Here is a 24,925-nt window from a genome sequence, read left to right as displayed (position 1 = left end):
TGCACTTGGGAGACTTTCATGTTACAGAGGTGTTGGAGGTCAGATGGTAAGGTCAAAGGTCATTTTAGGTCAACTGCCAAATTTACCTGCAAGAATTATGACACATAACTATGCAACTGTCTCTCCCTTTTCAACCAAACTTGGATCATAGATGCACTTGGGGGACCTCCATGTTACAGTGATGTTGGAGGTCATTTGAGGTTTTAAGTTAAAGTTTTCCGGCAAAACTATTTCATTGCCCTTGCTGAAACGAGGTTGGCGAGGGGAATATAAAATGGCCTCAGTATGTGTGTGCATATAGAGGTGTGTCTGTATGTCCTGGGGTGTGTCTGTGGGTGTGTCCATCCATATGTTTGGGTGTTCTCAAAATGTTGAATTTGCTTTTTCTCTGTCATTTTTGGTCCAGTGTTGAATCTGATTGCTTCAACTGATAAAGATAGGTGAAGGCTTCCTAACTTGTGCACAGAATTGTGTAAGCGTTACTGATGTAGATTTAGGCAAACGTTACTCATTACTCCTTGCCCATGACCTCCAACCCTTCCCTTTTGTTTTGAAATTCTTTCTTCAGTGTCCCTAGCCCTCCACTGACTGTTCTTGTTTTGTGTAGTCCTTATGTGGGATTACTTTCCCTGAGTGTTTGTCATTTTGCCTCTGAAGAAGATTCTGCTAGGATCGAAAGCTCAGGCCCCTTTTGACTCCATTTTACGCCTTTGGCTCGCCACTGTGCAGTTTTCAGCAGCTTTTTTTTTTTTTTTTTTTCGCTACACTTCAATCATTATTATCATTGATTGTTTGTTTGCTTTTTTTTTTTTTTTGGGGGGGGGACATACTGTATAGTCACAATATGACCTTTCCTACTTGCTGCTGATTCTCTCTGCAATGTGCAGGATACATATCGGAGGTGCTCCAAAAAGCCGTGGTGGGACTCTTTGAGCAGTACCAGTGCCAGTCGTTCTACCTTCAGGAGGAGATCAGCGACCGCATGATCTGCGCCGGCTACGAGCGAGGAGGAATCGATTCATGCCAAGTTAGTACAAATTATGACCCTGCATCACAATACAAAACGAAAAGTCGCCAGACATGAAATTTTAGTTAAGAGCATATTTTAAAAGAGCAGACTTTAAGCTTTGAAATGATGTATTACTCAAATCAAATGGACTCTCCTACCCTATCTAATATTGGAAAGAAAGCACACGCTCAGGAAAATTGGGAACTGAGAAAAGAGGCTCTGAAGTACTGGGTCTATTCAAGCGCTTAATCTTTACCAAGCTGTGCTGGCATTGCGATGAATGGGACAACAAACGGGATGTAAACCACCGGAGTAACAATAATGAAGGAATTATCAGATTAAACTGAAATTGATCATGCCTTATCAACACATTCTGTCCTTAATTAATGCCAACTTTCAAAGCAGTAGCATCATCCTTTCAAAGGTTATAAGAGTTGAAAGTGAAGAGCGTGTACAAGGTTTTTAAGAAATGAAAAGGGGACTCTAAAGACACACTTAATCACACTATTCTGCCAAAAAAATGTTGGAGATAAACTACTAAAAAACACACTTTCCTGCCTGTTTTACGATCCCAAATTTTAGCATAATGTAGAAGAAGACTTGTTCTTTCAGAAAATATGAAAAAGTCAAGATTGGCTAGGTTGACCCATTTCACCTATTTTCAGTCCTCACACAAAATCAGTGTGTGCGACTTTTTGTTCGTTTTGTGATGCATGGTCACAAATCATGTGTTGTAAGAGATGCTAACTGCTACTGTTTTTTTTTGTGTGTGTTTTATTAATAAAAATCTGTGCAGGTTTCATGAAAAAAAAAATCAGCTGTTTTCACAAAATGTATTTGATAATGTCTATCACAGGAAAGCTGTTATCACAAAATGTATTGATAATGTCTATCACAGGAAAGCTACAAAATTGTGTATTTTCACCCAACATAGACTTTTTCAGCCCTCATAATATTATTTTTCATTTCATGTGGGATATAATAGTGTGTATGTGACCACCCAGTTCAAAACCCACAAAAAGTCGCATCATAGGATTCTGTGTAATGGATCAAAATAATCATTTGGGTGGACCGACTCAATTGTTTAAAGTTTGTCTTGCCTAGCTGGGAGAGTAAAACTTTTTCTCTACCTAGTGTCAAAACCAGGCGGCTGAAGACAAAACCAAAATAGAGATATTAGCAGAATTTTTGGACCATATTTTCTCAGACGAGCGCTGCTTTCACTGATTTTCATTGATCATATTTCTTAACTGCACAATTAAAGTGACCTTGATCTTTAGATCCCCTTTAATCTTCTCACTTTTCTATGAACTGCACCTCCTATTACTCTCTCCCATTTTAATCCCTTTTTTTTTTATGGGATAGGTTGGTCCAGTTTTAACAAGTTATTAAATCATTCTAAAGCTTAGAGTTTACTCTCTGTGTAGAAAAGTGAAAATTCATTTTGACCTACAGTACTTTTTGTGACTTGTGAGCTGGGTGGTCACATATTATCTCCAAGTCAGATGACACCATGCAACAGGTGTATGTTCATCGTAAGTCACCCCGGATGAACCACAAGAGGGCGGTATTAAGCAACCATCATCTGGAGTGTGTCTGAAAGGCACTTTTGTTCCATGCATACACATATCCTAGCATGGCGACATCAGCAATCGATTTGTCAACAGCAGTAATAATAATAATTATAATAACTAGAAAAGCACTCTGAGAGCGCAGACCAAGCAGCTACTTTCCACCGATGATCTTGCTCTTCCTAAAGAGATTTTTCTCCTCTCCACCATTGGGAAAAGCTCTTTGGGCTATTCCATAGAGATCAGCAATTTCCACCCATAGGTATGCATGCTAAAAAAAATCGCCCGATTTCCCAATATAAAAGCCTTTGTTACGTTATAACTCTCAGCTGCACAGCGCGCCTCGCCCTAGCAGAAACTAGAGCACGCACTTTAGTGCGCGTTCGAAAACCTCAAAAATGCGCAGCGTGAACTCCGAAGTTCATTGACCCTACCTGTCAAAATATTAAAAAATCCTTCGTAAATTCCCCCAAAATTCTCGGATCACTACCAAAATTTAATCTTTTGTTACTTGTGTCATTTTTAATCTTTCCTGTAAGTTTCATCCAAATCCGTTAACTACTTTCTCTTATTTTGTTATTTTGCACACGGACAAACATATAAAACAAACAAACAAACAAACCAACAACGAAAACATAACCTCCTCTCTTGGCGGAGGTGATAATAAGACAGTACAGCAATCAGTACTGTGTATGTGGCTGATGGCCTGACCGCTGACCTCTGAACTCTCCGCAGGGGGACAGCGGAGGGCCCCTGGCCTGTGAGAGCCCAGACGGCCGATGGCATCTGGTTGGAGTGACCAGCTGGGGCTACGGCTGTGCCCAGCCCTCCGCTCCAGGTGTCTACACACGTGTCTCACAGCTCCTCAAGTGGATTAATGACACAATCTATGAGGGTAAGCGATAAACTCATGCTTTAAGGCTTACTGCTTTCATTTTTGACAACCTGCAATGTTTGACAGTAAGTTGAATATGAATAATATGCAAGCAGAAGAAAGGGAAAAAGGCTTCAGGCACATATGGATCAGTAATGCTGACTGATTTTGCCTTCATTAAAGATAAATTGTTGCCCATATCTACACTAGTTAGTGCTAAATCATTCAAAGTCATTGGTTGAATTATTGCTTTCATCCTTACTGCTTTAATTGTTTATACTTTCCAGTAGATGATGCAATTTTTGTCTGTGGACAGCTCTACCATATTGTAGAGCTGATAATGGCATGTTGTTACTGTATATTAACATTGCCCGATGCATATACCCTTTCAAGTCAGCGTGTGAATTTATCCAGCACATTTGTTATGTTCCTTTTTTTTTCTTTGCAGTTGATGGCAGTCGCATTGAACTTACCGTTGGCAAGACCCACATTCTCACCTCACCGAACTACCCTGGAAACTACCCGAACTACGCCGACGAGATGTGGACAGTCACCGCCCCGGTCGGATACCGTGTGAGGGCGCACTTCCTTGACTTCCAACTGGAGCACAAGTACGACTACCTGTACATCAGCGACCAGGAGCAGGAGGTGGAACTGACGGGCTACAGCCAGCAGAAGAACTTCACGTCCAGGGAGAACTTCCTGTGGGTCAGGTTCACCAGCGACTCTCTCATCGTGGCGCGGGGCTTCAAAATGGAGCTCAGTGCTGTGGAAAAAGAAGGTGAAGATTCCAGCATCGCTGATCATGAAAGTCGTATAGTGGTCCAGCAGTTCTATTATTGCTGACAGAGAAAATTATTGTTTTCCTAATACATAATTGTGTCATATGAAAGTTCATTCATATCAAATATTTGGGTCAGTTTACTTCTTTGTTCGAATTTGTTGTGTCTATACAAAAATCTGCTTTACTTCGATGATCCCTCACATATATCCCTGAGATAATTGCGAAAGTGGACTTATATACACTCTAGTAATAGCTTCTTTCCACACAAGCTATGCAAACAAGGGGTTTCAGTTACTAGGACTTTCCACAGCTCAGTTGATACATTGTAGGGGCACCATTCTGGAGGTCCTGGGTTTGAATCTAAAAGGAATCTCCCCTTTTTTTGAGGGGGCTCATTTTCATTCATATTCTGGTCAGTTGGCTTATGCAGGGTTGTGTGTTTAATCATTAAAATTCTACTGGGTATATCTTTATGGCATGAGTAATCTGGGTGGTTTTGCTGTTGTTATATTTTTTTTTCATGCTACAAACTTTTGTCAACATTTCTAAAGATGCAAAAAAGCATTTTTCCTTTTCCCATCATTTTGATCAAACTTCTGACATTTCGTTAATGTTGTTCAAAGATCCGTGTGGCAAGAAGATTTATCGCCTGGGTGATGAGCCGGTGATCATCAAGTCCGTGAATTACCCCGACGACTACGAGAACGACCTCGACTGCCACTACCTCCTGTACGCCCCCGAGGGTCAAGGGGTCAAAGTTTACATCGGTCATCTGCAGCTGGAGCACCGCTATGATTACCTCCACATCGGAGAAGGTTGGTCAATCTTGGTTCCATTTTCGTTGTTTCCCCCTCTGTATACCCGAAAGAGTGTTCTTTTCCCCCTTCCTATGGAGTTTACCTCCCTCTAACTCTTTATGGTGAAAACCCCTGTGTGCCACATTTGTTATTCTTAGACAGCAACGTAGTCATACATACTTTGGGAAAACATTCTCTCTTTCAAATCTCTGTCAAATCAAAACGTGAATGGAATGGAATGGAGAGAAACGCTTTCATTTTACTGTGGCATGGTATGAAGTGTGATGTCCCTTTGCTGCTGTGGTTCAGGATTGTAGCAATGTTCTCAGGTGTTATCTTTATTTTTACCTCCGCCAAGGAAGGAGGTTAAGTGATCGTCGGCCTCGGTTTGTCTGTTTGCAAAATAACTCAAAAAGTTGTGTGCGGTTTAAAATGAAACTCACACAAAAAGTTGACATTGGCGCAAGGAACAACCCCTTCGATTTTATTAGTGATCCGGAAATTCTTATGGATTTTTTGAAGGATTTTTCATCTTTCAGCATGTAAGGACAACGAACCTGGGTTAGCTACACAGTCTGGAGGTTTACATAGATTTACGCGCACTAAAATGCGTACTCGTGCTCTGCGTGGGAAAGGTGCCGTGCAATGACATAAACAAAAAGCTCCTATTTTTGGAAATGAGTTGCTTGCTTGCAGAGGTCTGTGCTCTCTGAGTGCTTTTCTAGTTAAAGGGGCATAGTCCCGGTAGTGTAGAGGGCGCTGTTGATGATACTGCCGATCACCGTTAGCATTGATACGAAGATTACCGAAGTTGAGCTGTCGTCAAGAGTAACTGCGTAGCTGTTGCTAAGTAACGTAACTTAGCTGTTGCTAAGTAACGTAACTTAGCTGTTGCTAAGTAAGTAGCCTTTGTTGTCTTCTCTGCGCATCGCGCAGTCTGTAGTAATGCCAGGGTGCGTGCATATCGTCGGTTTAGAATGATAAGGGCGTTAAGTTGCCACAAAACCCATAGTGTTCAAGACCACTTAACGCCCTTCTCATTCTCAACAGACGATATGTGCTCGTTATTATGACATCACAAAAGATGTTTGCTAAAGCTGTCATCCCCCTCAGCCGAATCATGAGCCGAACTGTGACCCGACCACTGACTACAGTGAATCGGACTTCTTCGGACTCGGGAAAGTGGGCCAAAGCGTAAGCGCTAAAGAGGAGTCAATAGCGTACAGGTCTCTATAGGAAACTTGCGCCGTGCGCCCGCGTACGCATTTGACTAAAACACCGGGACCATGCACCTTTAAGTTCAGTGGGAGGAGGCTATTAAGTGAGAGACACACAGCTAGATCGAGATAAATTCAAATTCAACTGGAAGAGCAGGAGATTTTGTCAAAATGACCTCGAAGCAGGAGAGATGGAGTCATGTAATACTAGCGTATTAGTGTAGACAACATCTTTTAATTCTTTATGTGCCATGGTGGAAACCCCCTGTGTGCCACATTATTCTGAGACACCAATGTAGTCCTGCCTTGAGAAAACATTGCTTTTCAAATTAATGTAACTTTTGACTGATTACCTGTAAGGCTGTAGAGGCAGTGAGGAAAATTGTAGAGAAAATACAAGCTTTGCAGTGATGTGAATTGTATGACAAATATGTGACTGCTTTTCTTTTAAATGCTTATAATGACAGACAGCTACATTACTGTAAAGGTATGACTTTCACACACAAAACAGTGACAGAAACTGAGAATTTACACACAAATCCAGTAAGAAACACCTTGTATTAGTCGATCACCACATGAAATGCAAGCTACGTATGTGTGAGAGGAACAGAATCACGAGACACGCTTTCATTGTACTGTGGCATTTGGCAATTTACAGATCGGTTTGGGCAGGTTTTTGCATTAGAGCAGAATATGCAAAGTTGGCACGCCGTCGACTGACTCGGGGGTGCGAACGTGGCACATAAAGAGTTAAGTGCAGTGGCTTATCATCAGACCCATCTTTGTTTTACGTTTGCATTTTGTCTTTTGCAGGAATTGAGCCTGGCATGGAACGTTTCCTGCCTTACAATGGTCCGGAGCTCGGTAGGAACCGTACCCTCATCGCCTCGCTGACTGGCAGTGTGGTGGACATGACCTTCTTCTCCAACAGCTCCCTCGTGTGGATGAACTTCAAGACCGACTACTCGATCACGTCCACCGGGTTCTGGCTCGCTGCCTCTCCAGCCATTCTTGAAGGTACGTCTGCTGCCCTCTTTTGGCCATGCATTTACAGAGATAGTGTCTCCTTCAGCACTCATCTAGCAGAAAGAAAAGTAAAACTAAAACAGCAACACATATCAGGAGTATATCTAAAAAAAAAAAAAAATTGCTGCTGTCTTTGGCATTGCAGAATGAAGTATCTTCTAGTGCTATAGAAGAAAAGCAGATGAAATGCAAGCAATATCAAAAAAAAAGAATAAATGATTTCTGAAAGTTTCTCTGTTGCCCTCTTTGGTGTATATCTGTCCTGCATTCTCCAGCATTGTTAAAAGAAATATGAGTTACACAAAAAAACATTAGCAAACTTGCTACCATGTCTGATGTGGCTGGCATGATCACTGTCTGTCAGGTAAAATTTCTTTCAATCTTACTTAGTATATAAAACAGATATGGACTGCTTTTTTATAGGGAAATGTTGATGTTATTGCCCGTCGGCATATGAACTCCATGCGATGACTCTGGGAGCAATTTAGAGTGTAGTGAAGATCCCTTTTGGCAATAAGATCAGCAATGCCCCAAAAAGCAGTCCATGTCTGTATGATATACATTTAAATGTATTATACATACAATGTATTATTGCATATTAGATATAACAGACAAACTAAACAACACCACACATACAAATTGTATATAATATCATTCAGTCAGTCAGTGTTATCAATTTTATTTACATGATCTGTTTTTGTCCTCAGATTGTCCGGAGGGCTACTTTGAGTGTCCAAACTCTGTCTGCCAACCAATCTCTGCTCTGTGTGACGGCAACAACGACTGCATGGACTACAGTGATGAGGAGGAGTGTCGTAAGTGATGCAGCTATGTTGCCATGGTTACCAAAAGCACTTTCCTACAACATTTTGACCATCTCATCCTCTTTTGTTGTTTATTTGTTATGTGAAGTGAGCAAGTTTCAAAGTATCTTTCTCGTTGCATTTGGAATTTCCCCTGATTTGATGTTGGAATGCTGGCAGCCCTGAACATCCGTTCTTGTTTAATCAAAAATGATACAGTGGACTCCCGTTAAAAGGAAGTCCTCCGGACCACCAGTTTTCTTTCATTATGTCAAAATATTGTTATAACCAAACAAATAAACAGTAAAAAACATAGAGTGGATTATGTTGGGGCCTGAATTTTTACTTCATTGTAACCAGAATTTTGTTGTAACTGTGTTCGTTATAACGGGAGTGCACTGTATCCATATTGGGTGGCATGTATAATATCCCGTTACAACCAAACAAATAAACAGTAAAAAACATAGAGTGGATTATGTTGGGGCCTGAATTTTTACTTCATTTTAACCAGAATTTTGTTGTAACTGTGTTCGTTATAACGGGAGTGCACTGTATCCATATTGGGTGGCATATATAATTGTGGGAAAGCAAGGTCTTTATGTGGTCATGCACTTTTATACTTGCCAGGCTTTTTATCAGCATTTTGTATTAAATCTTTCCAAACTTGACCTACTGAATGCAGTTGTAAAGTTAGTAAGCCCACTCATTGTACTGAGTCCAACTAGAAGGGCATAGTGGCACAACAGGGATTAAGGGGATATATAGGTAATCTCTTTTCTTTGGCAATTACTTTCCAGACATCTGAGCCAGTTGGTAAAGGACTCACTCAAGACTGCCTGGCAATCAGCTGCTAACAAAGCTTAGCAAGGATTCAGTCTGGCAATCCTGTGACACAACAATATTTTTACCCGTATTTCTCATGGTTTCTGTTTGTTTTCGTCTTTAATCAAACAGCCACATGTTCGGAGATCGTCCTTGAGGAATGCCTGCACGTCCTGCCCTATGACACCACCTACCAGACGCAGGATGAGGAGTTCCTCGGGTACGCGGAGGGCGTCCTCTCGGCCGCCGCCGCCATCGAGGACTGCCACGAGATGCTGCTGGGGGTGACGTGCGCCACCCTCTTCCCCCACTGCCCCTACGACGGCCCCACCTACCGCCCCTGCGCCGACACCTGCTACCAGGTGACTGGGGAGTGCCGGGAGCGGTATGAGGAGATGGATCGGGAGTGGGAGCTGGACTGTGAGGGGCTCCCGGAGGACGGCCGGGACGAGACGGGATTCTGTCTAGGAGGAGATGGAGGTATGCATGAAGAGGACACTTACAAAATGAGTTCACTCCATTCTCGTCAGGTTTAGATATTTACCATTATACCTGCAAAAAAAACAACAGACAAACAAACAAAACAAAACAAAACAAAAAACATAAAAAAGTGGGAAATGTGGCATGTATTTTTATCATAACTTCAAGAATATCCCTGTCTATACAATAAGGGAGGAGGTATCATTGGAAAGGTCTTAGTTTGTGCCGTGTGATGACGGTCATAATACTTTAAAATAGTTAAATGTGGCACTTACTTCGTTTTGCAAGCAAACTCTTCATATACAACACAACATCGCTTTTGACGCACTGGTCCGGTAGCAGTCTGCATTCTTGTGTTTTATTTATTTGCGAGTATACCATACTATATAATTATGTATTACTTGTATGGTACCTCTGTGGTTGAAAGTCTACTCTGACCTGTTCAAAAAGCCTTTTGTATTGACGATATGATTTGCGACTCTTGTAACAAGACAGTTGCCTTTAGTGCTTCAAGATGGTTACTGTGAAAGTGGATATTTTCGTGCGAGAAATTTCTTGTGCTCAGCCGGGTACGATGAATTTTGCATGTTGTTGATTCTACGGAATCAGGACATTAACGAGTGGAACATATGGCATGTGAACATTTTTGTGTGCTTTAATTTTCACACTGGCTAACGGTTACATGAAATGCGCGAAAATTTCTACACCGCTAAATGTGACCCGCGACAACGGTTACAGGCAAAAGTCGCAAGAGCAATTCCCTCCTAGGCGGGGTACAAAGATTTTGACTATTATTTTTGTCGATTTTAGGTTTTTGCAGAATCTGAATCTTTGATATGTTTTCTACTTCTACACTAAATTTCACAGCATAACACTAAGTTTTTCCTACCGAAAATGAAATTTTAAACACCCTATGTTGGATCGCACTCGTCAGTTTCGATCTTCTTTCGAACGCCACGCCACTTATGCCCAGTGTTGCTACGGCGCGGCATCTCGCGTGCGATTGGATAGTGCGTCGCACACATTTACATAGTTCGGCTTTCGGAGATACGCCTAGCAGCGTGTCGGAAATGTTTTGTCCACGCATGCATGCTCCATTGTTGTTGCTACAATAGATACCAGTACGCTCAGTCTTCGTTTGGCTTTCTAGCCGAGCTTTTCTACCGCAATGTTTGACAACGGAAGTGAAACAAAAGGCACTAACTTAACGTGAAAATAGATACGATAGGGAACATGATTTAAGCGTATCAGAGTGACAAATTGCCACACAAATCGTGCAACATACGATCGGAACTGACTTGTTAATTGTGCGTGTAGCAAATATGACAGCAGGTTGACTCAAAAAGACAGCAGAAGAAAGAAAAGTAGTGGTCATAAATGACCAGTATTCAAATAATACACTGTCGCAAACGTCAAAATTGCACCAAACTATTAAAGTAAAGTCGTGTTTGTTTGTTTAGTAATACGTGCACCATACACACGTAACCAGCAGCTTGTAATTATCGTATCCGCCATCTTGAAAGACGTACGTACTGGCAAACAAACCCGAGCGAAACGCATTGTGCATTCGGCTCCATACACGGAGTTCCGAGGAAGGTGCCCGGGAAATTTGACTCTCTCAGTGAGCCAATCAGAAGCCGTTGTGGTTGCTAGAGGCGGAGCTTAATCTTGATTGGCACCATTGTACGGATGGGTGATTCTCACCTCGCATCGCCGCTGGGCATTGTCTTCTAGCATGAGGAGAATCTTCAAAGCCCGTTTTCTCGCAATTTTGTCAGGCTAACAAATCAAAAAGTGCATTATATTTCGCTTTATATGACCACTTACAGTACCAGAGAATACAAGTGTTTTATACCAATGTAAAGATTAGGAAATGGGCAATGTGATTCAATGAAAAAATGAATTTTCAAAATTCCCGACTTTTGCCTGAAACCGTTGTCGCTGGTCACAAATATTTCCACTTTTACAGTATACATCCCATGGCAAAGAAACTTGTTTTGATTCTGTTGAAAGAGAAGATATGTGTATGTATTCATCTGATTTTACTTGCACACTTTTGGCTAATTTCATTTGCTTCAAAAGATCAATGTATTCTTTCTGGCCAAAGAAGCTACAAAGTGTAATCTCTCATTTGTTATCAATAATGAATAGTCTTACCTCATTGCCTATGCAAATGAATATGCTTGTACTAGATGTCTGATTCTTATTCCTATGTCACAATGTCTGTTTTACTCCTAGATGTAACCGGTTCCCTACTGTGCGGCCTCCGTCCAACCATCGTCAATGTGGTGGGAGGACTGATTGGTCAGTGGGTGGACGGTGGTCTGGCATCCATGCTTGGGGAGTGGCCATGGCTGGGCAGTCTGCAGTCGGACCATGGACACGAATGCTCAGCCTCCCTTCTCAATGAAGAGTGGGCAATCACCTCTGGACACTGTGTGTAAGTAGATAGGTGGATAGATTGATAGATAGATAGATAGATAGATAGATAGATAGATAGATAGATAGATAGATTGTAGATAGATAGATAGATAGATGATTAGATACTCAGCCTCACTTCTCAATGAAGAGTGGGCAATCACCTCTGGACACTGTGTGTAAGTAGATAGGTGGATAGATTGATAGATAGATAGATAGATAGATAGATAGATAGATAGATAGATAGATAGATAGTTAGATAGATAGAAAGATGGATGGATGGATGGATGGATAGAGAGATAGATAGATAGATAGATATGCCCAGAATGGGCAACACCTCTGGACATTATATGAGTACATGGATAGAGTGATTGATTGAATGAAAGATGGCTGGACAGATGAATAGATAGATGGATGGGTTGATAGACAAATATATAGATGGCTGGATAGGAAGATAGATAAATGGATGGATGAATGGATAGAGGGACAGTTATGTGGATGTATAGATACCACATTTGTATATGGGTAGATGTATGGATGGATAAAAAAAATGGATAGATGGATGGATAAATACCAAAGTGAATAGATTGACAGATGAAAAGATGAATGAATAGATGGATTTTTGGATGGCTGGATGGATGGATGAATAGACAGATAGGTGGATGAGTTGATGGATGGGTCGATGGATAATTAAATGGATAGATGGATGCCTGGCTAATTGCATCGATAAAAAGATGCCATCAGTGGATAAATGGATATTTGGCCCTTACCCCTCAACCAGGAATGGACTGTTACCTCAGGTCTCATTATTATTTATATATGTAGTAACTCAACAAAGTAAACCTTGCATTGTGAATCATATTATTTGGAGGCTAATGCAGATGGATACATGGAAATAGATATTAATATTAATAGATTTTTTTTTTACTGTGCACTTTAAATTTGTCTGTCATATGTTCTCTCTCAATTTCTTTTCTCTGCACAATCATTTTCTTACCTCTCTGTGACCCCAGCGGCCATTTTGACACCATCTCCTTCGCCGGTCTCGACTCCATCTGGGACGAAGACGACTTCCAGATGCAGGTGCCCATCGCCGAGATCTTCGGTCTCCCGGGCATCGGGCTGATGGGCCTCAGCGACGCCCTGGCCCTCATCAAGCTGGAGTGGCCCGTCGACTTCAACGACCTCGTGCGACCCGTCTGCCTGGCAACGGAGGAGGAGGAGACCATGGAGTACAGTAGCTGTTACGTTGCTGGGTGGGGCATGTCCAGTGGTGAGTGTGCATCTGGTCTGGCAGAGAGAGAAAACAGATTTATTGTAGGAAATAGAAGCAAAATCTGAGCTAAGTGTTCTAAGGAATCTTACCTCCACCAACAATATGAGTGTTCCTTTACCTATTTATAGACTGAAGTACATTTCTTGTTCTTTTTCTCATGCTTATTGTTGGAATTTTGCTTTCACCTGACTCACCATGTCTTAGGCTTCTTCAGTGAGGATCAGCAGCAAGCCCTGGTCCAGCTGATAGACCACGAGGAGTGCCAGGCCCTGTATGGGGACCACCTGGAGATCACCAGCGAGATGATCTGTGCTGGACTGGGCCAAGAAGCGGCCGGGACCTGTCAGGTAGGCCTAAGGCTTCTCACATCCAGTGATATTCAGCAGCCATCATGTTTGATGGGACATTCTATCCTGATTATGTTGCTTTGTATGAACACAGAAAAATTAGAGAAGTAGATCAATGAACATTTTTTGGAAAAAAACAACAACGCAAAACACTTTAAAAAACGGGATGAATTCTTAAAGTTGAGAGAGTTAGACAAATTGCTATTCTAAGTGATCTACATGATACATTGTAGTACTGTATTGGGCATCTCTCTGTTTGTTTTGTGTGCCACTCGAAGTGTACCTAATATGTTCAATTTTCTCAAATATTGGAACACAGACGGAACTCGTCTGCTGAGGAGGAAATGCAAAAGCATCTTACTCTTCTCAGGACTTGACACGCCAACTTTTTTACCCTTGTAGCCCATCAAGGCCACTTAAGATTTTGGTGACTGGAAAAAGAATTGTAGGCCCCCTGATTGTCCAAAATAAAAGGACAACAGAAAATTAATTCAGAATTGTAGATGCCTGAAGGGGTCACCAAAAGAAAACCTTTTGGAAGTTTGATGGTGCAAAACCAAACTTTTAGTGGCCCCGGACCACCACTGATGTCAAGCTGTGCTCTTGTCATATAGACACGTACCAAGAGCAGGTCTAAAGAAAACATTTTCTCCAGAGGAAAATTGAAATGGATAAATTTTTGTGTCCAACAGAATGGAGAGCAGCTCAGTTTGTAGATGTTACAGAGCTGCCTATTTGTTGTGCAAATTGAGACCCATGTCAGAAGTCTGTGATATATTTTATTGTTGCTTGTTGGATATCCCTTTGTTTGTGTGTTTGTGTGTGTGTGTGTGTGCTTTGTTTTTATCGCTTTGAAGTACTGCATCTTCAACGTCATATATGCTGCTAAGGCAATCAAGTTATCCGATCTATTTCACTGCATTCAGGGTTCCCACAGTCATGGAAAATCCTGGAAAAATTTGTGGTCATGGAAAGTCAGGGAAAAGTCAGGGAATTTGGAAAATTTGTGAAAAGTCATGGAAAAGTCATGGAATTGCATTTACCTCTTGGCTATGGCAGCTTTCCAGTTTGTCATGTCTCGCAACTCTCATACTCTGTGATCATACTCTGCTATTATAATTGGTGTTTATGATTTCCATTTTTCCCAGTTTTGTGACATCCCAAATTCTACATAACTCCCGAGACATATACTAATGATAATAGATGTACATGTCATGAGTAAGATAGTGGGTGGAAGGGATGGCTGTAAGGGGAGGTTGAGGCCATCATAACTTGTCTGATTTTGGAAACCGTGCCAGAAAGGAAGTCATGGAAAGCAGCAATTTGGTCATGGAAAAGTCATGGAAACGTCATGGAATTCTGTTTTCAAATTTCTGTGGGAACCCTGCTGCATATCATATTCTTATGCTACTGTGACACAAAACAGTTTCTCTCTCAGTGGAGACTACATACACCCCTTTCACTCCCACTGATCAACCATTTGTACACAGCGAGAATGGAGTTTTGATATACGGTGGGTTAAGAGGGTTAACGTGTTTGTACCGATGATGAACCACACAGGGTGACCAGGGAGGCATGCTGGTCTGCAGGGGGGATGATGGCAGGTGGCATCTGGTGGGCGTGTCCTCATACTCAGCTGGGTGTGGTCTTCCGGGATTCCCCACTGTCTTCATCCGGGTCTCACAGTTCATCGATTTCATCTTCAACACCATAGGCAAATTTGGTAATCATAGCTACCATTATAACATGCTTTAGGTAACAGTTACCATGTTTCAAGAATTAGCATGTTCTTCTGGTAGGTGCAGTTATAGCAAGCATTGTAGATATCAGTCGTTTAAAAGTTCCCAAACTTTCAAACATTAGGAACATGAGTAATACAATAGACCAGTCAATGCTTCTCAACCTTTTTCACTCCAAGGCCCACTTTGGCTCCTACATTTTTTTTTCTTTTTAGAGAGACCCAGTAAGACCAAGAAAGAATCTCTTGTATCTTTCTTTTGGCCAAGATCGTGGCCCAAGAGAGCTTCCAGATGAGAAGTGAAGCATTTTTTCATCCATGTGCCAATTGATTTCATTTGAAACCTGATGTTAACATAACATTAAGTACTCTTGCACTCATGTTCCGTGATGTCTTCTTTGCAAGAGCTTTATAACTAAAACTTGCTAATTTCCTTTCTGTGTGCGTGATTTTTAGAACTGTTCTCTTGAAATCTGACCTTGAGTATGGATATGCTAGACTGCTGCATTGTGTAATGGATTGTTCTCATCATGAAATATTATGATAGGTGATTATTTCAAAAATTCTTTTTTGAAACAATGTCATGATTTGCGCAGTGGTGGAAGAAATGATAAAGTAGAGCTTGAGAAAAAGATAGAAGTGATTTCTTTTTCAATAGCAAATTGAAATTAAACTATGCCATTTTGTCTGAATTGTTGAATTCACTGTGTGATTATTGCTTATAATCAACCTTTTTCTCGAATACCTCAGACAACTTCACGCTGATCGACGGAAACTTCACACTCGGCGAATGGAACTCCACCTTTGGTGAGAAAAACTTCACGCTCGGCGAAGGCAAAGGGAACCACTCGACGGGCATCGGCGGTGTCATCGGCGACATCATCGGTAACGTCTTCGACCACATCTTCCTGCCCCACACGGATGGTTATGCAATCGTTTCCTCGCCTGGATACCCCGAGCACTACATGAACAACCTCTACCGGCTGTGGGTTGTCTCCACGTACGAGGGAGAAAGGATTCGCGTCACCTTCTGGGTAGAAATCATTTTACTTCTTCATCTTCTGATTTTAGATTTGTGACCGCCTGGCTCATAATTTACAAAAAGTACTAGGCTAAAATGAATTGTCACTTTTCTACATAGTTTATACAAGTAACTTCCAAGCTTTAGAATGATATAAAACATGTGTTAAAATTGCACCATCCTAAACCATTCAAAACGTGATCAAATTAAGGAGAGTTAGGAGGTACAATTTCATTAAAAATGGAAAAAAAGGACATAGATTGGATGGTCTAATTAGATAAGATGTTTGATGGAATTATGAATGCAGTGTGTATTGATTGCTTTGTATTTGACCAGGACTTTGATCTGAGTGAAGATGGTGACTATCTAGCCATCGGAGAGGGGCTGACCGCCCTGCTTTGGGGGACCCAAATAGCCGTCCTCTCTGGGTCAGATTTCCCGGAAGACGTGGTCACCGACGGCAACAGAATGTGGATGATGCTTCGCACAAATGGAGCAGAGACAGCACGTGGCTTCTACCTGGAACTCACTTCAGAAGACCAGACTGGTGAGTCGCGCAGCAGAGTCAACTTGCAATTAAGTTGAACCAGCATAAGGGAGGTGGAAAAAATGGGTTATTCCTGGTTCTGAAAAGCAGAAAGGAATTGGTGTGTTTCTGTAATTATGAATTTGATGAAGTTGATGATGGAAATGATGCCCATGGCAACAATGATCTTGAAGACTATGGTGATGATGATGATGATGATGATGATGATGATGATGATGATGATGATGATGATGATGATGATGATGATAGTGATGATCATGATGGTAGGGATGATGATGATGATGATGACAATGGTGGTGATGATGATGATGATGGTAGTGGATTACGATGAAGCTGATTGAGCTAGGGGAATTGATGATGGCAATATCAATGGTAGTGAGTGTCGGGAAAGTATTGCAGTGAATGCTAGTGGTGATGATAATAGTGGATGGTGATGATAGAACATTTGTTGGCGGTAATCAAATGTCATTAATGGCGATGATGATGGTTTGGTGCTGGTAGTGATTACTACATTGTAAAAGAAGATATGATGCCGGCAGCCAATGTCTGACAGCAATCAAGTAGATAAAAATCTAAATCATTATGATGGTACATTTTCTTATTTTTCATTTTTTTTTATAACGACGATGAAGATCACGATGGAGATGACGAGGATGAAGTCCAATACTTCAGTGCGGGTGAGGTCATTACGATCTATTCTCCCGAATATCCGGGGCGCTACCCTGATGATGTCGAGTACACCTGGCTTGTATCGGCTCCATACGGTTACCACGTCGTCGCCACTTTCCACATCTTCGAGCTGGAGTGGCATGCAGATGTCTTGACCATAGGCCACGGCCTTGATCCCCAAGATGAAAGCACGGAGCTGGCCTATCTCACTGGTGAGGACCTCCCCGAAGCGGTGGAGTCCTCCACCCATGAGATGTGGCTGACCTTTACCTCTGATTCCTCAATCGCGTATCGAGGATTCTGGATTGAGCTGAGTGCCGAACTGGGTAAGGAAGAAAAAGAATTATTTCTTAAAGAATATAGCATAATGATGCATGATAATAAAGTTTGCGTGTCCCTTTTGGAACTTTGAATATCAGATCCCTTTCATAAGGTGGTATAATTGTATGCTGAATACTAGATAGGTAAATTAGACCTTCCATCAGAATAATAAATCTTGAAATGTCTTTGTGGCAGAAAGGGATAAAATACTGTATATTTTCCTGTAAATTTTTTCTGGCCCCCCTAAAATAATTCCCACCATCATTCTTGGTACAAATTACTGATATCTTTCTTGCATAAAACTTGCAATCTTGTGTTATTTAATACTGATGTCGCTCATGCATAAAACTAACAATCTTGAATTATTCTACTGATATTTTTCTTGCAAACAGCTTACAATCTTGTAATATATACTGTTTCCTAGATCTCTATCTATTGATTAAAGCAAGGCACAATTATATTTAAGAATTGTATAAAATATATTGTTATTATCTGCCTGTACAGGAAAGTTGGTTGAAGTGATGTCAGAATAAACCGATTACTAATTTTCTTCAAAAGAATTTTGCTATTGTTTTATTTTGCAAGCTCAGCTGGACATTTATTACAAAATGAAATTTGGGGGGTTTCCTGAAAATAGAGTGAAAATTTTCCTCCCACATCTGCACTCAAGTAGATGGACAGGCCTCATGCTACAGTATATAGTCAATTCATAAACCACTGACAATTTGTCGGTTGAGAATGATAAGGGCGTTAAGTTGTCACTCAAAGCATATTGTTCAAAGCACCTTAAAGCCAATAAAAAGTTTTGGTACCTCAAAAGTTTCCCTGAATTTCCGTGTTTCAGGTTAAAGTACCTTTCATATAACTAACACTGTGAGACTTACTCGCCCCAAAGTGCTCTCATTTCTTAGTAATCATGCAATTAACTGCGACCAGCAGCCCCATACGCATAGCGTAATGGGGCTTCGCATTGTAGCATTCAGGATCATGACAGATTGAGTATCGCGGGTAAATATCAATTAAAATTCAAACAATTCTTCAATTTGAAGACTTACCAATTAAGTTGAAGTCTTGAAAACCGGCTTCGGGCAACGTTTGGTTCTGCCAATAGTCTCTTTCTGTTCGAATTGATGACTGAATGTGACTCTGTCGAGAGGACCTTGGGAGAGCTACATACACTGATTACTACGGCCAGCGCATACGCACACATCATATGCGAACAAATTTCAAATCCATGAACGGATAAGATGTTTGTGTGCGCATGCGCTGGCCGTCAATTCAGTGTAGCTCTCCCAAGGTCGCGATCGCGATGAAATTTTGCATGCCTGAGACCCACATCATAATTTACAAGACTGTGTCATAAGATTTCTAATTTTATAAATTAATTATGCGAATTAAGCTCAAGATCATATTTTAGCATAATTGGAAGCATTGAGAGTCTAATTTTTGATCTGTAACTCTGTTTTAGCATATTTAACAATTGTACATCACAAAAACTTCCAAAACTCATTTCAATTCTTATGTAATTTATTGTTTTCAGAATTTTTATGTATTTCTTTGTTTTTCAACTTTTGTTTTTTCTTTGTTTTTTCATTGGAAATTGTCACTGACCACTTTTCTACCATAATTAGCACAAAATTAATCAATGAAAGTGAATGATTGTAAAAATAATCAGGTCTTTATGACTTTCATGACAGAGCACTGTTTTCCACAGGAAATGTACACAGAATCACAAAATTGTGCCCGTTTTGGGGCAACATTCCGTTACAAAAATGGGTGTGGCTTCGCAAAAGTATGTGCGGACATTGCAAATTTGGTCTCAAAAGTTGCGCAAGACTTGAACAAACAAAGTCAAGAAGCCTTGCGACGAGGCCTTCTTGCGTTACAAAATTATAGCGCGAAACGTCAAGGGGGGGTGGATTCCGCCCCCCCGGCCCTTTTAGGGTTAACACCTTATTATTCTTACCCTATGAATTCATGCGTTTGAACTGTGAGCACGATGCATACATATCAAGCACTTGAAGAATGAGAAGTAGCACACTGAGATGGATGAATTCTCTCGTTTCAGGATTCGGCGACGCAAATCACTTTGATTTGACAATCTCATCAATTGCCCTCTTCTCATCTCCGGGGTATCCTGATTACTATGACAACTATGTCTACAGGACGTGGACGGCTTCCACACATGAGGGCTGGGTCATCACCGCTTCCTTCAAGGTACGTATGTAGGGAAACATGGGTACGAGGCTGGTTCAGGTGTCTGCATGCCTGGCACACAGCTGTGAGGTCACTGGTTCAAGCCTCAGTTGGAACCAGCTGAAGACATTATGTACTAATCTTTTCTTTCCTGTGCAGATGATTGAGGACACTATATCATATTGTTTTTGTTTTTGTTTTGTTTTTTTGAGATAGAGTACTACATCTAGTATGTTTCATTGTGCTTTGACATTTCACAAATTGGAGCCGACGGCCTTTCTCGCAGCATGAAATTTTCGCGAATTGCTATTGGCAGCCAATGCGTTTTATGTAGGCAAGAATTTTCGTGCGCATTTTCATTTCGCTAAATTCACGAAATTAATATGCACGCAAACATTCGTTGTTTTACAGTGTCAAAAATCCCTATAGGTTCAATGTGTTGTGTTGGAAGATTCCAAATTAATTCAAATAATTTTGAAAGATTCCAAATAATAGATGATACAACTGCTAATGACTTTTATGACAGTACTAGCTTGGTCTTGATGTACGTGTATTTCCAATCCCAGGACTTTGAGCTGGAGCTAGACTATGACTACCTGGTCATAGGCGATGGTTTGTCGCCGTATCGGCCTGAATCCCTCTTGGCAAACCTCACTGGACTGTCCATTCCTGAAGATGTGACGTCCAGCGGTAATGCCATGTGGATCCTCTTCACGACGGACTACTCTATAACCTACCGGGGCTTCGAGGTGGAGCTCACCGCATCTGAGATGGAAGAAGGTCAGTGTAGGCCAGTGGACCTCTCTCTGAGTGATTTGTAAGAATGCTGCAGAAAATATGAACTGTCCTGTTTATGGGAGTTGAGCTTCAGAGCAAGAAAGGAACAGATCTGTTCTTCACAAATGTGGCACAGATTTTTTGAAGGAATTATAAAATCTCTCCAGTGATATTGCTTGCTTGCTTGCTGGCTTGCTTGGTACATGTATGTTTCTGTAATGGCTGACAGTTAATGACCTCTATGATTGATCTTCACTTTTAGTGGTCAGCAGATAGTTGATAAACAGTTGATAAGGATTTACCAGCAATGGATTAGATTCTATAACCACTCTGAAGTATGTTTGATTCTCAGTTTCTTTGTTAGAGTGTATTACTATTGGTAGAACACAACTTTGACATACGTATTGCCGTTTTCCAAACCTACCTACTGATCCCATTTGCCGGTAAAAGGAACATCCCTATTAGGAGAGAAGAAGCTTCGTTTCAACCTTGTTTTCTCATTTTTGTCACATCTCCTATAGATAGTTAGTGGTATATGGGACATGGGTGAAAGTTCCTATTTTTGCATTATTTTCTCCCAGTTTTTGCTTTTTACTGATACATTATATTGTTGGCAGGTATGCATTCTACAAGCAATCAGTCTTGAAACAGTAGATGTGATAGATCAATCATATTAGTTCTTCACCAAATTAAGAAACAACATACATTTTAGGGAGTTTTCTCACAGCCAATTAGACAGTCTGGGCCCTGTTTTCCCAAAAGATACAATTGACTTTAAATTTCCTTAACACACAGGCTGCCATAGACTTATGATCGAAACTAGTCTGTAATCAATTGTAGCTCTTCATTGAAGAGGGCCCTGGTTTGATAGATTTGTACTTTACACATTTATTCTGATACCTTTGTGCCATTTATGACAAGATGTTATTTATTTGGAAGATAAACATGATTTTTCCATTTCTTCTTGGTCAGGTCCCGCGGTTGAATACTTCGGGGTGGGCGAGAGCATCAACATCAAGTCACCCTCCTACCCCTTCTCCTACCCCCGCGATGCGGACATCGTCTGGCTGGTGTCGGGGCCCCGCGGCTCTCGCACAAAGGCCGTCTTCGTTGCCATGCTGAACCTGCAGACCAACAACGACTTCCTGACCATGGGATCCGGCCTGGACGCCGACGACGAGGGCGCCATCCTCGCCGTGCTCACCGGTCGCTTCCAATTCCCGGATGACGTCATCTCGGACTCCAACGAGATGTTCCTCCATTTCACCTCCGATGGAAGGTGGCAGTACAGTGGGTTCTGGGTCAACGTCCTCTCGGCATCTCCAGAAGGTTTGTTAGAAACCGAGCAAACTAAAAGTGGCTATATTATCAAAATTTTTATGACTTCCTTCACTACTGACAAAGAAATTTGTTAACCCATGGAGGACGAGTCACAAGAATACTCAGACATGTGTCTGTGGGAAATGCATGTCAGAACAAAATCAGCCCATCCTCAATGGGTTTGATAATAAAATGCATTTACTGAAAATAGCAGCACAGTGTGGTGTGCGTGGGGAAAATTTACCAGGGAGAATTCATGAACTTATCAGAAGTTGAGTTGAGTTTGTCATTGTGATTCAGTAATAGAGTTGTAATTAGGCCCCAAACTTGTTTTAACCAATAAAGACATTGCTGTTATAATGAGCAATAATATGAATGACAGGGTTGAACAGAAATGCAGATATAATGTGTTTTTAATCCCATTCCCATTCCATTTGTGGAACCCCATTTCCTTTCCGTATTGTACATTTATACATACATCTTTCTGGTCAGTTTCCCTTTGTTTGCATTCAAATATTTGAAAAGCTGCATCACTTTGGTGATACGTCACATTTATCTCCAAATTGATTTCTTTCCTTTTGGGTTTATGTCCATGTCATGCACCAACAGAACACCCGTCAGCACCGACATAACAACTGTCATACACCGACAAAACATTCTTGGATTAGCACCGAATGAATACAGCTGTTCACGCCATGTTTGCCAACTCCAACTCTCATGTCCCGAATGGACACTTTTTATTCCACCCCACCCTGGTTTCACCAAGGCACATCACGGTTCTCCGTCACACCTCCCCCCAACAAGAGGAAAGTTATGAATGTAACTTTTCGACTATAAACACCTTCGTTGCACGGCTTACTTCACTGTTCTTGCGTACTATTCAGCTTACACGATTACAAACTCAAATAGTTTGGTGTTGTTTTCTTACAACATCACCTAGCCTACTACACTTGTAATTACTGATTTTGAGCCTTATCAGAATCAGTTAACTCCGGCATCAATTGTCCCCTTTTGGAACAATACACATGTATATGAAAACTTGACAAGCCCCCTACAAAACATGTAAATACACAAATCAACAGTCTACAGTAATATGCATGTGAAACTGTTTTCAACGGGTGCACATACGAGTGCACATAATCTGGAAAATTACACCAGATGTAAGCAATCATTTCTCCAGTAGTATCAATATTTTGACTGAGACTGTGCTTTCTGGTAGTCTCGACTGTAATTATATCCTCACATACTTGATCAATAAACTTACGTAACTTCAGGCATGAATAGTATATATTATTTTTTTTTGGTAACACATACACTTCATCTTTAAATGTGGAAACCAAAAATACACTTTCTTCATAAAATTGTTCTGACTGTTGCAAAGATATGTCTGTTTCTCCAACACAAACTTTCACTGGAGTTTCACTGAATGTGGTAACAGCACACATTTCTTGATTATAATAAAATCGTATTTAAACACGTCAACACACGTGTACATCTACTCCATGTACTTGCTAATACATCTTATACTTATGTCAACTCTTCGTCATAAGTTAGCCAAAACAACAACAAAATTTTAACCACCGGACATCTCTTTTTGTCCTTTCACACATATGCACTGTCACGCGATAAGATGTTGTAATATATGTGCAAACTCTGGAAAATATCGAGATCATACTCGACACACAAATGTGACGCTGTCACTCTGTAACGAAATACATTGTACATATAAGTTGTTAATTTACAAAAGTGACATTATACCTTGGCTTCTTGATGCCTCACTGTCACTCAACACTTTTTCATTTATACAAAACAACACAAATTCTTGTGTTTTAACACAAATCGGTTGACATAATTATGACTCATAATTTGATCAACAGTTTTCCTGTGACTGGCCGGTTGTGTTTTGCTATACTGTTTTTGCATTTGCTAGTAACGTATCGGTATACATACAAATCTGAATCTTTTGACTCTTTGGGATACATTGAATGAAATCAGAATATAAGTGTGCAACTGAAGCACAACTTTCACCGTAATCTTACACACCACAGATATTGTATCCTGGCGCTTCCTGTAATGTTGGGTTTTCAAAATATCATATAATGCTTGGCTCGTAACACATCATGAAATTTTCAAGCGATGTCTTCATATAAAGACAGAATATTGTGTACTAGTACTTTCTCATACTTCCTAGCATCACTCACATTATACTGTTTTCGTTTGAAACAAACATGATTAACATAAATACAATTTCTTCCTTCACAAATCCTTGGGAAAGGAAGAAAACTGAACGAAAATACATAAACACATGTATACTTTGTCATATACAAAAAAAAAAAAATCAACATCAGTTTCTTGTCTGGTTTGAGTCCTGTTTGAAATGTTCAGCTTGATGTAGGTTTCACTGTAGATTTGATATAATTATCGTTCGGCAACATTATCAGCGCGTGCACAGTTTCAAACTCGCGCAAAGCGTCTGCTAATTTGTTGTCCTTTCCTGCTATGTGCACAATTCTCAGTGGGTACGGTTGGAGAATCAAACTCCAACGGAAGAGACGCTGATTCTTGTGCTTGAAGCGTTCTAAGAATGTCAATGGGTTATGGTCAGTGTACACCATGATGTCTCTTCCACCGTCCAAATACGCTTCGAAATGTTGCACGGCTAGAACGACACTGAGGCATTCCTTCTCCACAGTTGAATACTTTTGCTGATGGCGATTCAGTTTTTTGGAGAAGAAACACACGGGTTTGCTGTGTCCGTTGTCGTCATCCTGAAGTAGCACGGCTCCTACTCCTCGGTCACTAGCATCCGTAGCTAGCTGGAAGCTCCTCTCGAAGTTTGGTGCGATGAACACGGGATCATTCATGAGGACGGCCTTCAGCTTCTGGAACGCATCCTGGCAGCTCGCCGACCA

The 24,925-nt window shown here is 41.0% G+C and overlaps 1 protein-coding gene across 1 annotated transcript in view; it reads left to right on the top strand.

Moving 5' to 3' along the window:
* Window positions 1-24,925, top strand: part of LOC140239657 (uncharacterized) — a 77,137-nt gene that overhangs the window by 31,395 nt on the left and 20,817 nt on the right. Inside the window, 17 exon segments of the mRNA XM_072319487.1 lie at window positions 888-1,027; window positions 3,316-3,475; window positions 3,903-4,235; window positions 4,862-5,053; window positions 7,066-7,269; window positions 7,986-8,093; window positions 9,036-9,383; window positions 11,622-11,823; window positions 12,815-13,074; window positions 13,282-13,424; window positions 14,985-15,147; window positions 15,913-16,196; window positions 16,520-16,730; window positions 17,363-17,725; window positions 19,789-19,937; window positions 20,483-20,696; window positions 21,666-22,022. Coding sequence (XP_072175588.1) covers window positions 888-1,027; window positions 3,316-3,475; window positions 3,903-4,235; window positions 4,862-5,053; window positions 7,066-7,269; window positions 7,986-8,093; window positions 9,036-9,383; window positions 11,622-11,823; window positions 12,815-13,074; window positions 13,282-13,424; window positions 14,985-15,147; window positions 15,913-16,196; window positions 16,520-16,730; window positions 17,363-17,725; window positions 19,789-19,937; window positions 20,483-20,696; window positions 21,666-22,022 — 3,831 coding nt within the window.

This window comes from Diadema setosum, chromosome 16, assembly GCF_964275005.1.
Source record: "Diadema setosum chromosome 16, eeDiaSeto1, whole genome shotgun sequence".
NCBI lineage: Eukaryota > Metazoa > Echinodermata > Echinoidea > Diadematoida > Diadematidae > Diadema > Diadema setosum.
Note: the sequence above shows the minus strand (reverse complement) of the source record. Positions and strands in the feature narration are given on the sequence as shown.